General features: G+C 44.8%; 1 protein-coding gene across 4 annotated transcripts in view; it reads right to left on the bottom strand.

Annotated features, from left to right (window-relative positions):
• SLC4A11 (solute carrier family 4 member 11) overlaps nt 1-15,504 on the bottom strand; it is a 1,288,767-nt gene that overhangs the window by 619,731 nt on the left and 653,532 nt on the right. For all 4 annotated transcript variants that reach the window (XM_069632247.1, XM_069632248.1, XM_069632246.1 and 1 more), the window contains exon 8: nt 208-408. In XM_069632247.1, coding sequence (XP_069488348.1) covers nt 208-408 — 201 coding nt within the window. The remainder of the gene's footprint in view (nt 1-207; nt 409-15,504) is intronic.

Consider the following 15,504-nt stretch of genomic DNA (forward strand, 5'->3'; position numbering starts at 1 on the left):
ATTTCACGCAACATAAAAGTTATTTTCTTTTACAAATGTAACTGTAGAGACTGTCTCTTGTTCTGTTTGCTGGTGCTTATTCTCAGGCCTACTAATTATTTTGTGGGGATTGCCATACAATGATAAATACCATCTACTCTATGCTTAAAACATAGAGATTGTATTGGAATAGATGTGCACATTGTAAATTAGTTTCATATGACCTACCTTGAGAGGTTTGTGGTTTTGCACTTTATGACCATCATTCAGAGCTGAAGGCCCCTGGTTGGTCAATAAGTGACGTTGGTGTACTAATGCATCCTTAAATTCTTCTTCTGTTTTTGTCTCGAGAAGTTTTTGTCGGAAAGCAATGTCTGAAAAGATGGTTGCAAAGGTTCTCCCAACTTCTGTTGCAGTTTTGGTACTTTTCTGATAAGGAACAAAAGTTATTCTTTATTATTTAACAAGCATATCTATCTGGATTTAACGAAGAAGAACATACAAATGCTATCGTGAACAAGGATTACTGACCTGAATCCCCTCGTCAAGTGTATCAGAATACATTTGTCCATAGAATCGATGCAATTACCCACTTATATGTAACTAGGAGCACCCAATCCTGGCATAAATAGATTTGTACATGCTGTTGTAGATTGTTAATTTAAACACTTCGAAAGTCAACTAAATATCTAATCCCAAACGAGCAGTCTGGTGATGTAGAAAGAAAGCTGCTACATGAACATAATGAAACATCAGAAACTAACTTCACAAAAGAAAGCAAGCAATTCCAAAATGGAAATCTTAGAAATATGCTTTGTTTTTCTAGCAAATACAAACAAAACAAGCACCACAGAGAAATATGCACATTATTAAAACATATCAGGGTTCCTCCCTGTGCATGGATTCTTCCACTACCACCAGCTTGAACATTACGTAAGCAGTCAGCAATATGTGCCCCAACCAAGGCCATTGGAAATTTCACAGTGTGACAAATATTTCCTTGTCAACTTTTGAATTTGGTTCAAATTAGCTCATGGCACGTGTTGGGAAAGAATTATAGGACCCAATATTTTGCTTCTTTGAGCCAGTCTTAACTTTTGGCAGCAAGTAAGGCCTTTTTGCTTCACTTACCTTGCTAAACTCCTCTGTTTTGGGCACAATGATCAGTTCCTATGGCTACCAGTTGAGGGGTCTCTGTCCTCCATTGTGCAATTCCTTGTTTTTTACTACACAAATCACCTTACATGAAGTGCAATGTGGATACTAGTGTCCGTCTTTTTCAACTTTATGGCTACTTGCATGATGTGTCCAAGACAGGATGGTGGCAGCAGATATTTTCCCACCAAATCTTTATATTCAAGTGCACTTTTGAATGTTACTGCATAATGCCTTTCAAAGTAACATACGCAAAAATGGCAGCACCATGAGATTTTACCCAGTCTTTTAGCCATCTTGTATTGTGACCTTCCTGCCAGGTCAGGGATGGACTTGCCATATAAGGTAAGCCCTTTCTTATTTTCTTGTTTTTCAAAGTTGTTTGATCTCAAGCTGGGCCATCTAAATTTTTTTGAGGACAACAATGAATAACGGTTCCAAGAACACTGGGTTTTGGCATGGAGTCTCCATGGGTGTTCCACTGGAAGTCTTCTTAGAGTTCCTTAGAGAGGAGGTCATGAAAAGTCTGGCAAGGTGCTCCCTCTTCGCCTTATGCATCAGTTTGACAGGATTCACACTTCTCTGTGTCATGGTCTTTTCCAAGACAAAGAGACACATGAAGTGTGCATTAGTCACGGACACAGAATGGAGACATTACATTAGAGCTTTATGCCTGATCTAGGTGGAGGCATAATATAAACTAGGCAAAGAATTAGTGACCTTGAAAGTTTGTGCATGGCCGTGGACAAAATGGAATGGATTTTAAATGGTGTTAGCAACTCCTATCACATACCTGTGCCATCTTCCAAAGTCTGGAGCGCACTGAGTCACAGGAATATTTCAGATGAGATATGGGTCAATAAGAAGAGAACGTTATTCCTCTGCAACCCTAAATGGATGTATGGCTATTAGAAGCCCTCTGTGTAACAAGTGTTCGTCCAGGGGGAACCGCTGCTAATTGTCTCTTATGAAGCCTGTTCAATGCCCCTGCCAGAGCACCTTAATGCTAAATCTCTGAAGAAGTGGAGCTGTAACAATGGCTCTACATAATTTAGCACACTTGTCGGTATTCTACAAGAATCTCTCCTTCTGTAAACTGGGTTGCAGACTGTATCAGAGGTGTGTGGCCTAAAAATATAAAACGCATACTCCCGATTTGCGTCATCGAAACACAGAGGCCTGATCAAATCATAGGAAGTTGAGCAAAGAATTGAAGCACTTCGTTGGAAGCGCTGTTAAGAAAGCAAATAAATTTGCCAGATGTGTCAGATATTGGTTGGACAGATCGGTCACTCTCAGGAATCCAGAGAGGTGTACCTCAACCTATGCAGGGGTCACAACCAACTAAAATGTAGGCATGTGGGGCTTGTCTCTTCCTAGTAAGGGCCATTCATCTGTGTTATCTCCCCAGAGCTGTAGAGAGAAGAATTCAAGGTGTTTACTAAATGTCACTCACAACAAGGTCCCTATGGTCCAAGACTCTGTATGTACCTGTACGCTCCTTGATCCTTTTCTGAACAACTTTTGTAGAAGTAGCTTTCCGGAGAGGGTTGGGGAGGAGGGAAGACGGGCAAAGGGGGCGGAGGAGCATTGCAGACTGTAGTTAGTGTCAGTTTCTGAAGATTCATAATTGTAGCAAATGCTCCCATAAAAGTTGCCCAATGGAATAATGGTGTGAGCTTGGAAACCCTGTCTGGTAATAGTAAAGGCCAGGACTAATTAACCATTTATTAAGGTAGCATCTTCACAATATTGTAGGGGAATGTCAAGATTCAGAAAATCCAATTACCTAAAAGTGCATTGTTACCAGAGAGTATTTGACGGTCCCCGTCCTCCTTCCGTGCATATCGCTAGGGGACTGGTCACTGAAGTCCTCCCTAAAAGTATGGAAATAGTGTGGCAGTTCGATAGCGCCTTGTCTCCCGGGGTAGCCACAAATACCCCAGTAACAATCTGGATGCAGCCCCTCTGTGTTACCTATGATAGAGGTTAGATATGGGCCTCTGAACCCTAACAGGAAGCTAGTGGAGATTGGTGCATGGCAAGGGGATATAATCCATCTTTGGGATGTTGGATCCACTTCAGTTTTTTGAATTTGTGAAAGACTACTGCAGTAAAGGTAGTCCATTCTGGAGCTCATGTTAGCCTTCATTAACAATGCAGAAAGAAGAAAATGTTACCTGCATTGAAATTAAGCAGAAACAGGTTAGAATCCTGATTTACTTCAGAAGTGTGAGCTAGTGGTCAATCAAGATACCCATGTTACAGACCTTGAACAATGGCTAGGGGGCATGGGCCTAGGATTGCTGGCTAAAAATCGAAAGTTGTGGTCTGGTTTGACTCACAGATCAATATTTCAGTGTTTTCCTACATTAAAACAGAGCTTGTTTTGTTCTGTCCAAGTACTGACAGCAGTGATGAACACAGAGGAGGATTTACTGATTTCTGTTCAGTGTCACTGGACCTAAAGGACCGACTTGGAAGGGGATCTGTCCCCTTTGTGCCTGTTCAATGAGTCATGATGGGGACTGCTGCCACTGCTCATCACACGTGCCTGTCCTGGTTAGTGTCTGTCCAGGCTGCAAGTGGGGAATATCTTTCATGGCCGATTTGCACGAAGGACGCCTTCATGTCCTTGAATATGATCTTCCACTTGCCATTTGGGAAGGAGATTTCCGTCTTGGTTTACAAAGTCCTCTAGAACAAAGCTCTCCATAATGAAGTCCTAAAAGGTCAGGGTCTCAGCACTAAAGGAATCTTCATCTGCAAGAGTGTTGATGACAAACATATCACCAGCAAGCCCCTTGATGTGGACAGTTGAGAAAAGCTGAAATGCCTGCATAGAGTATGTGTTAGGTCTCCAACATGGGTCTTTTGGACAACTGTGCTTGGTGGAGTTAGCCCAAAGGACAAGCCTTGTGGGCCCAGTGTGCTACAATTATTTACTTCTTATTCTTAGTTTCATCATTGATATAACCATACAGACCATGAAGCACTCCATGAATTCAACTGAGAACTAGTAGGCCCAGACAACACAACGGTCCTACCTTGCTATTTGCCAATTTTATTTCACACATGACAAACCATGCTAATATGGCGACCTATAATATGGTGACCTACCAGAGGAAGGCTTGTTATGAGAAAAAATCTGAACTTACTTTACAAAATTCTCTCTCATTCCTGCTTCAGAGAGTAAAATATCAAAATAAACTCAATAATGCAAGGACAACATTTTTTAAAGAAACAAAAATGTGTCCCAAGTACCAGTGTTCTGGGATACTTTTCGCCCAAGTGGAAAAATGAACTGCAGCCAGCTGGTATTTTTGTACCACCTTCTGCTGAGGATGCTGCAACCACTAACCCTAGGGGAAAGGCTAGCACACCTGACAGCAAAGGGAAACCAAACCTCGTTTAAGATAGGTAACTTGGACAGAGCAACACATTTAATTCTCAGGTGTGGGTATTAGGCTAACACAAAGGTACAATTAATTCAAACACTTGTGCATAGAAAATACAGCACACCGATGTACTGAAAAATATATACTTTTTTAATTTATGTGTCATGGCTTGAAATACAAACCTTTCACATGTTGATAAAAGAAAAGCAAAAAATTCAACAAACCAATAAGTACCAAAAAAACAACCAAATTATAAAAATACTCCTCTGAGGTGATACCATATAACATGGTTATAAATAATTATCAATAAAATGAGGCACAAATATTTCCAGGGATATCAGATTAAACATTACATTATAATCAGTAAGGAAATATTTGAAACAAACAGCCAAGGTTAGGGACATTTTATTACTTAATGGTATCCAACAGTGCTGAAGTGCTAAGTGCCTCAATATGTTTAGGCTTTGACATTAAACATTGATGTGTTGTAATGTTTCTACCTTTGGCTTGCGATCACAGAATCTGCATAAACGAGTATGACCCCTACAACCTAAAGTGTGCCCCCATGATCTCAGTCGGTAATTGCCATCAGGACTTTTTTGCCGGTATTTGGGTATGGGGATTACTGCTTTTTTGGCCCAGATATATATGTAAACGTATATTTGGACCCCTCCTCTAGTTGTTAGCCAATCATGTTCTCAATGTTTTCCTCACTGTAAGCAGTTGCTTAATTAGCAGTTGTTCAAATGGTGTTTAGCTGGGTTATGTGCATTCCTTCTTCCACGTGATCAGTATTTTGGAGTAGGGCCAATTTTAGACTGCCAAAGGGAGACCCTGGTGGTAGGAGGGGTCCAAGAACCTTCCTCTACATGGATTTTCAACAGGCCTAGTTCATATTTAATGATGGTCATTGGAACACCATTGTAATTCTACTTTAGCAAAGTCAAACCTGTAATACTATCAGTTAAAAAAGGTACTTGGGTAATAATACCCAGTATTAAAAACATATCAGGCACATTATAAAAGGAAAAATGTCTATACAAGGACTACCCTAACCAAAAGGTCTATATGTGAGCCCTCTCCCAGTGGTGAGCACCTAAAATACAATACGAAGGAGGTGGGGAGAACCCTGGAACCTGACAGGTAGGAAAGTCCCAGATGGTCCTGCACAATAACGTACTGTGTCCTATAGACACAACCCAACTCGAGGCCCTAGACCCAATGGTCAGCATCTAACATATATGCTTGGGCATGGGGTAAAAAGGGAAACATTTTTACCAACATAAAAAATAAGTTAAAATTCCCCAAGGCCTATAACATGAATTCAAAATAATTTAGACTCCAAGGAATTATATAAGCATTAATGCAGTCACATATAATACATTACAGCAACGTGGAAAATTAAACTGTTTTAGACAATAGCCATGGCTTCAAAAATCAAAACATGTTAGCAATAGTTAACTTTCTTAAACATTTCAGAGAAAAATCTACACTTTGTTACTGGAATCGGTTACAGCATTGAAAATACATCACCCTAATAGAAATGCATGTTATGACTTTAAAAAATAGTAGAAAATAACAGGTAAGTGCAAAGAATTACAAACCTTGGTCCAGAGATCACTGGGGCTCTAAGATGGCAAGAAGAAAATGTCTGGGCATGTAAGTAGCCCAGAGTCAATTATAGGAGAGTTCCAGTGTAAGTACATAGCTCAATGGGAATGAATGGGTTAAAGTTAAAGGGTCAGCCACATTAATGGATTTAAGTCTGATCTAACCCACGTGCATGTATTCTGCGATGATAAAATCTAGGAGAAGGCCAGAAGAGACCTCAAAGATGTGTTCAGAAGAAGGACCACCAGGACCTCAGAAGAAATAGCAGAACAGGGGCGACCCCTAATGGTACTCTATCGGAAAAGCAGTAAAGAATCACATCCAAGGAATATCTACAACTGTCTGGGTAACACCAGAGGGCGAGTATCTTCAATAATCTACCATACCAAGACTCCCAAGGTAAGCACTCACCTTGGTGGATCCTGCTAAAAACAGTTCCACCAACCCAAAATAAACCTGGTGAGTAATGGGCTATTTTCCACAGTTGTGGTTTTCACAATTTGTTTGCCAGGATATAAAGCTTGGGCTATGATCCCAGCGACAAAGAAACAAAGGCTCATCCGACAGAGTTGACCTTCAAGCCAGGAGAGAAAACTCCTGCAAGGAAGACGTGAGGAAGATGAGTGTACCAGCAAAAATGGCTCTCATCAGCTAGACTAACAAATAAAAGGCAGCATCACAGCAGGAAACAGTCCCAGGACGGTGTCAACAGTTGGAGGTACCCTCATACGACCTAAACTGAAGATCTTGTGGACAGTTTAGGAATGCAACCACCTTAGGTCTATCAGCAGCAACCTATAGCCAATCTGCTGGTTCTGGTGTAAAGGGCAGTATGCAGCAATATACTATGGTAAAAGGCCTTGGCCCAATGTGGGGAGTCACCAGGAGTCTTCAAGAAATCTGGTCTGGACCTCTGGTAGAAAAGATCCCACACTGGAATTCCTCCAACTACTGCACTTAAGTATTCGCAAGTGAGGTCTTTAAAAATGACAAACTGCAGGTATCGGCGGGAAAACCCCACAGCAGGTTGGCCTGCCACCTCAAAGTTACAGGACGAGGAAAGCAAGAGTGCAACAGGGACAATACAATGCCTAAACAGTCTTGCACAAAGGGGCTGTGTTAGGGAGAATTCTCTGTTAAGGCTAATTTCCCAAACCTAGTGAGTCCCCCAGCAGCTTTGCTGGATTTTTGGGGTTTATTTTTTTCTCCTGCTAAGAGTGAGACTCTTTTTCTCCCACTCTTAGACATGATTTGAGATATCCTTTGACTTTGTAATGTGTTTTTACTATGGGGTCTTTTTACTCCATAGGGCTTCATGTATTTTTGGTATGTGCCTTACACAGCACCCTCCGTGCCGTAACACTGGGGTGTCATAGTGACCCCCAAACATACTCTGTACCCTGGGACTGACTACTGTCTCCCAGGGCATGTAAAGTCACCATTGGCTTTACTAGTCCTAAATTGTGAACAGAACCAGTACAAACCATCATATTGTGGGCGTACTGGTAGGGGCAATTCGATTGCCCCTGGGTCTGTTTTTCGAGAGGGCACTGTCCAGTCCCCCCTGAGCGAGTTTTGGCTGGTGGCAGTGGATACTACTTTTTATATTGAACCACAAATATATTCCTATGGGATTTTCCCATTGTTCGAGGCTAATACTTTTTAACATAGCCTCGAACATACCGCCGGTTTATTTAATATTAATTCACCGGTTGGTATTTTTTGCCAGAACTCGGTTCCAAAATGGCGTTATTGTTCGCTTCTGTGACTCCAACCCAAGTCGAGCCCTTTGTTCCACTTTTTGGCGGGCTTCTCCACAGAAGCCTCCAAAGGTTGTGCCACTCTGTCTGGGTACCACAGGGGGTGTTGGGAGGGGGTTTAGGCACCCTGGACTGTGTTGCCTCAGCAACTCACGTCGCACTCTTGTGTGATTGGCCCAGAGGTGAGCCGCCCAGAGGTGAGCCGCCACTTAGCATGTTTGAGTGACAGCTAGAACTGATGAATGGGGGTTTTCTGCATAAAAGCAGGGCTTTGGGGACTGGGACTTCAGACATCACCACAGGACCAAAGAATCCGAAGAGGGAGAGCCGACCTGCAATGACGACACCACCGGTGGAGCCCTGCTGAACCGACTCACCACTTCTTCCAACGACAGAGGAGATCTTCACCCCGAAGAGTCTTCTTCCTTTGACTGGTGGGGATAAGCAGTTTGCCCGCCTTTTCGCTTTCCTGGATCATCTTGTGGCCACCTTGCCTGTGCCAAGCACCCCGGCAACCGGAATACCACGTTTTTCCACTACCGCGAATAAAAGGGTAGTACCTTTTTTACCGGAGAACTCAGCGGCTGGTTTCTTCCCTGGCAGTGCAACGACCTTCAGCTTTCCTCCACGTTGAGATCATCTCTTCCTCTGGACGACGCCGCGACTTGCACCCGCTGCCAGGAACAAATGCCCCCGCTTGAGGATCCTCTCCAATTTAAAAGGTACTATGTCCGCCTGGCCTCCCTCGCAACGGTCTGTGTGGGGTGACTCTTAAAGCCTCAACTTACCACTTGGGTTGGCCCTAGGCTGGCTAACTGAACTTTTCTAAACTTAACTAATTCCTTTCTGAACTCTCTGCAAGACTTTCCAAGCCTTTTAAACTGTGTGATCTTGGGCACATTGGTGTTCTACTCTCTCCAAGAGGGAGCCTGGAACTTTTTGCTCACAAGTAGACTTTGACTTTCCTGCCTTGCTGAGTGCTTCTAAAGAATTGTGTTGTGTGCTGTTCCTAATTTCTGCCTTTTCCCTCCCTTTTTCTTACACTTATTGGGGTGCCATCTTTAGTTAAGCGCTCACCTCTGTCTGGAAATAAGTGGTGTTAACTAAGACTTGTCTAATAAGGCATAAGGGATGCATATATAATAATAGTGACTGTGTTTTTGAATTTACTTATAATAATAGTGCTAGAGTGTACTCTAGCAATTATATACTTGATACCAAAGCTCTGATCAGTGTTTGCTTGTGCTACTGTATTTTGGTACCTATCTTGTATACTCTATATACTGTCTAACTCTTCTTGAGAGAAATCTGGCTGCTCAGCCACAGCTACCAGGTAAATCTGGGTGGTACAGACTGCTACCAATTGGGTTTACTGCCAACACCTGTATTCTTAAGCCTTTTGCAGTGGTCCCTAAGGGAACTGCACAGGTTTCTGCCTAACAGGCTGGCCAAATGCAAGCCAACCAATCATTGAAAAGTGCTGGGGGCTGTCGGTCTGATGACCAACCACAGTGGTTGGTCAGTGCGATTTCCACTTCGCCTTAAGTGACCAGGCTAATCAAGGTATCTATACTGCCCTTAAGCAGTTGGGACCAATATGGCACTCAATGAGCAGGCTAATCAAGGTATCTATACTGCCCTTAAGCAGTTGGGACAAATATGGCACTCAAAAAGCCCACATGGTCAGGACCATTAAATTAAGTCTACATCGTGGGTACCTAGACAAAGGAAAGTCCTAAAAAACAAAATGGCTCATTGCAGGATAAAAAAATAAAATTAAAAAAAAAAACACATTGGCTCCCTAATGGTTACCAAAACGTTACATTGGGCTAGCAGTGTGGTAAAATGGCTACATAATTGGTGAAGCCAAAACTTCAATATAGCTGCCACCTAGTGTTAAGATCGATTTCTAGTGGACACATTTTAGCCACCCACCCAAATTACAGTGAACAGGGAGCTCGGAGAGGTTAGACAAAACCCAATCAAGGTAGCAATGGAGAGCAGTCAAGTCTCAGTGGAGTGCGAGTGGGGTCAGGAACCCTCAATGAGTCCCCACAATATCGCACACAATCCAATTTAGACCGTCATTTATAAAAATACAGTTAGTTATTTTATGCCCTAGAACACAATGAAAAATAAAACTAGCAGGGAGTACCGTCACACCAAATCTTATACCAAATATATACTATCACCATAGGTTCACGTCAAACATCAGATAATTTAATCAAGCAATGATGCAGGTAAGTAATTTAGATGCAGTAAATGGTGGTGCTAGAGAAATACTGATTTACAGAGACTTTGCGGGGGCCAAATCGAATTAGAAGGTACCTGCTGTGGCCCGAAGCAGCAGACAGTCATGTGGCGGGCAGATTGGCCTGTGGACTGACAGTCTTCGGCTAAGGCCCTGTCGGCAGGCCATGGGAGAGGGGCTGAGGCCGAATCTTAAGTGGCTGCCCAACTCACAGCTACAGGCAGCAGTGATTTCCTGGCTGCTGCATCTGTACTGCCGGGAGTGGCGGTTGACGGCCTGGAGCCCAGCCAGGCTGCCTGGTGGTACAGTGTGGGTGCCACGTGTGCCCCCACTGTGAAGGAGGAGAGAGCAGTGGTGACCCGGCCTTAGACAGGCAGTGACTGTGTGGGGTGCCCAGAATGCTCAGGGGATGGTGGGGGGCCGGCCTACAGCGCAGCTGGACTCCGCGGGGCCGGCAGACTGCTGCAGTCCAGTGGAGACTGGCTTTATCCGAATCTGTCTGACCGAGCCTGGGCCGTAAAAAAGATAGCAGGCGCCCCTCTCTCGAAAGAACATGGCATGATAACCTGTTCTGTGGTTTTTACCCACTGTGAGAGTCTGCAGCCATCGCTTTTAGCTCACAGTACTTTTCACAAAGGAGGAATATCCATTTGCATATCAGTCTTTGTCCCGCCCACAAGGGCAGTCCAGCACCGATATGCCAGGCAAACCACCTTTGAACAAGAGTACCAACAGCAACTCCATACACGTGTTTCAGCCTTGTTGGGCCTCATCAATGAGGTGGAGCTGTGCCTCTGAGCACAGTGAGCACAGGGTCCACGTCTGGGTTCCCCCAGGTAATTTAGGGTGACCAACCTGGGGGCACCAACAAGGCTGAAACATGTGTATGGGGTTGCTGTTGGTTGTTCAGAAGAGAATTGCCATGGCATTTCGGTGCTGGATTGCCCATGGGGCGGGACAAAGACTGATATGCAAATGGATATTCCCCATCTGTGGAAGGCATAGTGAATAAAAAGCGATGGCTGTGAACTCTCAAAGTGGGAAAAAACCATAGATCAGGTTATCATGCATTGTTCTTTCTGGATAGGGGCGCCTGCTACCTTTCTTGAAAATGCTGAGCCTGGGCGGGCCAAGCTGGAGGCTTTGGTGTTGTTTGCCTGGTGTCGGCAAGCTGCGCAGCAGTGCCTGTTGGTGGCAGGTGTTGAGCCCCCCCCTGCTGCAAAATCCTGTGGTCTGGCGACATGTGGATTAACTGGGGATGGAGCATTTTTACTAGCTTGCATTGGCCGCCGCTGTCGCCTTTCCCCACCCCGGATGTGGGAGCCCAACCCCGGCCATCATACATGACCTGCAGGGTTCCCAGCGGCACTGCAGTACTCCATTGGTGGTGGGCAGCGGCAGTTTGGAAGCTGCCTGCTCCTAAATACTGTGGTTGGCAGAGTTTGGATCAGGAGATATGGAGGCCTCATAGTTGCTCGCATTGGCCAGCAGCTCCATCAGTGTGGTAGCACCTCCTGGGACATGATACATGACCTGCAGCATACGGGCGCAGACTCGACAGAGCCATTCTTTTCCTGTGGACTAAGCCCAGTCTGGGCTTGAGGCTTTTCATGCTGATACTGCACCCTGCAGCTGTGGTGCAGGGCTGGTGGGAACTGTGGAATGTCAATCTTGGGTTACTGCTGTTCGCCCCTCTTGCCTGGTTGCCGGGCTAGGTTCCACTCTTCAATGGGTCCTCTTGTGGTTTCGGTCGCCTGTGCTCCCTGGCACAGACAATGGTGATGACTGACAAACTTCAGAAACAAAACTTTCTTTCGAGGGTGGATCCTTCTCCAGGACGCCCTGTGCCCAGTCCCAGCAAGGGGATCCTGGGCCATTGGAGACTGCTCCCAGAGCAGCAGCAGCCCAAGAGCCGGATGTGGACATCAGTGCAATCCTTTTGCACCTCAAAGCCGGTATTGGAAGGCTAGACTCCAAATTGCACTTGCTCTCGTCAAATGTGGATATGCTACAACACTGACTGGACCAGCATGGCAATCGACTGGATGAAGTAGAGCACAGAGGGTCTGGGATCGAGGACAGCTGTGTCGCTCACAGCCAGGGTGTCCCTGGAGGGTCGGGCCCACAGAAATAACCTTAGGCTGGCCGGTATCCGAGAACCTCAGGGCTAGGCCAAGATGGAAGAATTTGTCGAGTCCTTCTGCAGAGCAGTTTTTGTTGACACAGTACTATCTTTGTTTGTGGTCGAAAGGGCACACCATATACCAGTGTCACAGCCTGTGCCGGCCCCCCACCCGCACCCCTTCATAGCACGACTATTGAATTATCGGGAACATGATACCATCCTTCGTCTGGCAAGATAGAGGGGGTGCTGCATTTCGATGGTGATAAATTCCAAGTCTTCCTGGATTTCTCGGCTGCTGTGCAGGCGTCCAGGAGATCTTTTGTGGGGGTTCAAATGCATACTCCGAGAGAATAGCATACAATACTCTATGCTGCTTCCTGCAAAGCTGCAGATCCAGTTTGAAGAGAAAACCCAATACTTCATGTCTCCCGAGTCTGTGAGCTCCTTCCTCGATGGGAACGACAGAGCACATCGCCAAAAACATCTGCAACCCTAGAGTAGTGCTAGAAACCATGGTTGGGAGGGCCAGGAGGACGCCTGAATGCTGCACAATGGATCTTATAGCACCTGGGTCATCCTGTTTTGCTGTTCACTGGTCACTGTTTGGCACACTTTTTTCTCTGGTAGGCTGGGCCGCCCTGGGTCAGCCATGGGCTTGTCTACCCTGTGGTGGTTTGGGTCTGCTCGCACTGGGATGGGCACTAGCGCCCCTAGTGCAGCACTAGTTCAAGGTTAGCTTTTTGGGATAGAAGGGTGTTTGCATTTTGGGTGGATTGGGGTTGCCCGTATTTGGAGTGGTGGCAGAGGTGTTGTTTCTTTGGTGTCAGAGTTCCCGTACAGTGATTTACTGACATACTGTTTTTGGCAACTTTCTGAAATATCTGGCTGTGAGGGTGGTGCGACATCCACAGATTCTAACATCCAGCAAGGATGGCTTTTAAGGTAGCCACATGGATCATTAGAGTGGGTAGAATCAGCCTCTAAGGTTAGAAAGGTAGTTCAGTATCTACAGAGAACAAGGTGGATATGGCATTCATCCAGGAGGCTCATCTTCCTCAGAGTCTTGTTGGGCCCCTCATTGAGGCCGACATAGGTACTATTCCTCGTACTCATCCTATGCGAGGGATGTAGTGATACTGATTAATAAGGCTGTTCAATTCAGGCTAATCTCAGTAGTGAGGAATGACGAGGGGAGGGCCCAGCTGGTCTGTGGTGTCCTGGAGGGTATGGGAGTGTCGTTGATTAACACCTATATTCCAAATGTGGATAGTGCCAATTCCTTTGACTGGGTGATGGTCAAGCTGGCTGGGTGTTAAGAGGCCGCCATTGTGTGGGGTGTGAAACTGAATACTGTGCTGAATCCGGCTAGCGATCGATAGATAGATAGATAGATAGATAGATAGATAGATAGATAGATAGATAGATAGATAGATAGATAGATAGATAGATAGATAGATAGATAGATAGATAGATAGATAGATAGATAGATAGATAGATAGATAGATAGATATGGGATTAACAAGGGTCCCCAAGGCTAGTAATCAAATCATGGATATTTGTGCAACCTTGATAGTTTTGAAACACTTGTGTATAGGCGCGTTACAAATGCCATATCATATCATAACCTAAAATTTGGTGACTGTATGGAGGATGCAGCACTGGGATGTTCGCAATTACACTTTCACTCCTGGGTAAATGGGTCTAGATCCAGGCTTGACTACCTGTTGGTGTCCCGTGACGGTGGGGCTGATCTGGCCAACAGTCAATTGCTCTACAAACGCTTTCTTACCAGTCGTCTGAGTGTTCGATTGCTGAGGGCCACAGGTGGGGGGCGACGTCTGGCGTTTTAAGCCTGATGTGCCGACGGATACTGTTTTCCTTCATGAACCTCATGACCAAATTGTTATCTGCAGCTTTTGACACTGTGGATCACTCCTTGCTTTTGGACTTGCTTTCTTGTTTTGGTCTTCGGGGTTCTGTACTATCGTGGTTTTCTTCTTATTTATCTAATCCAACTTTTTCGGTCTCCTGGGGTGGCAACACTTCTGCACCTTTTGCCCTTGATCACTGTGTTCATAAAGGGTCAGTCCTGGATCCTTTTCTATTCTCCCTATATACCTCACTACTTGTTCTCTTTAATTTCTTCTTTTGGACTATCGCATCACTTCTATGCTGATACTCAGCTCTTTCTAGCCTTCTTGTCTTTCACTCCCGATATTCATCACGCTCTTTCAACATGTCTTTCTTCCAAAACATCTTGGATGGCCTCATTTTCTTACTTTAAATGCAGGAAAGACTAAGGTCTTAGTCTTTCCTTCTAACACTCTCCCTCCAAATCCCCCTCTTCTGTATTTCTTTTCCTCCCTCTATTCTATCCATCTCTCCCACTGCGCGTAACCTTGATCTTCACTGTCACATTCTTTGGGCTTCCATGTTCACATCTCGCTCCTCTTAAATCAATCTATCATTCTTCCATTCGCTTACTTTGTCTTCTTTCCTATCAGGACTCAATCTCTCCTTCTCTTGGTTGGCTGCCCTTCCATTCTCAACTTAAATTTAACTTTCTTTGTTTAGTTTTTAAATCTCTCTACGGGTTCACCCCTAGTTATCTTGCTTCTCTCTTTCTGTACTTCTTCTCACTCCCTCCTTTCTTCCGGTCTTTTCAGGCTGAATATTCCCTGCCACCCTGTGCCCAATCCCACTTTCGTTCTTTCCAGCTCCTCTTAATTGGAACATGCTCCCCCTGTCTCTCCGGTCCATTACGTCTTACTCTCTGATCCGTCGTTCCATGAAAACTCACCTGCTTCATTGTCCTCGATTGCCCGTTACCGAAAGTATCTGAATGTTGACATGAACTACTGATTTTTATGTACCGTTGTTTCTTTCAACGTAAAGCACTTTGGACGAATGCGCTATATAAAGTACAATAAAAATACAAATACATATTTTACACTTAACGTATCTGTTTCCTCGAAGGGGGTGCTCAGTGCCTGCTTTAAATGTTACTTTAAAAGTGTTTGTATGGCCAAAGAAAATTGGATTCTCTGGTTCATCAGAAAAGAACTAGCAGTTAGCCAGATGTGCTTGGAGCGGCTGCAAGGAGAATATGCATCTGCAGCAGATGCCATGGTTCTGGCCATAACAGGGGCACGAGCTGGATGGGTACCAGGCAAATGCTGATAGGGAGGTCAAATTCCTTGGTCAGGGCCACTCTGTACAGCAATA

The sequence above is a fragment of the Ambystoma mexicanum genome, chromosome 6q (genome assembly GCF_040938575.1).
Source record: "Ambystoma mexicanum isolate Mex_15411 chromosome 6q, UKY_AmexF1_1, whole genome shotgun sequence".
Lineage (NCBI taxonomy): Eukaryota > Metazoa > Chordata > Amphibia > Caudata > Ambystomatidae > Ambystoma > Ambystoma mexicanum.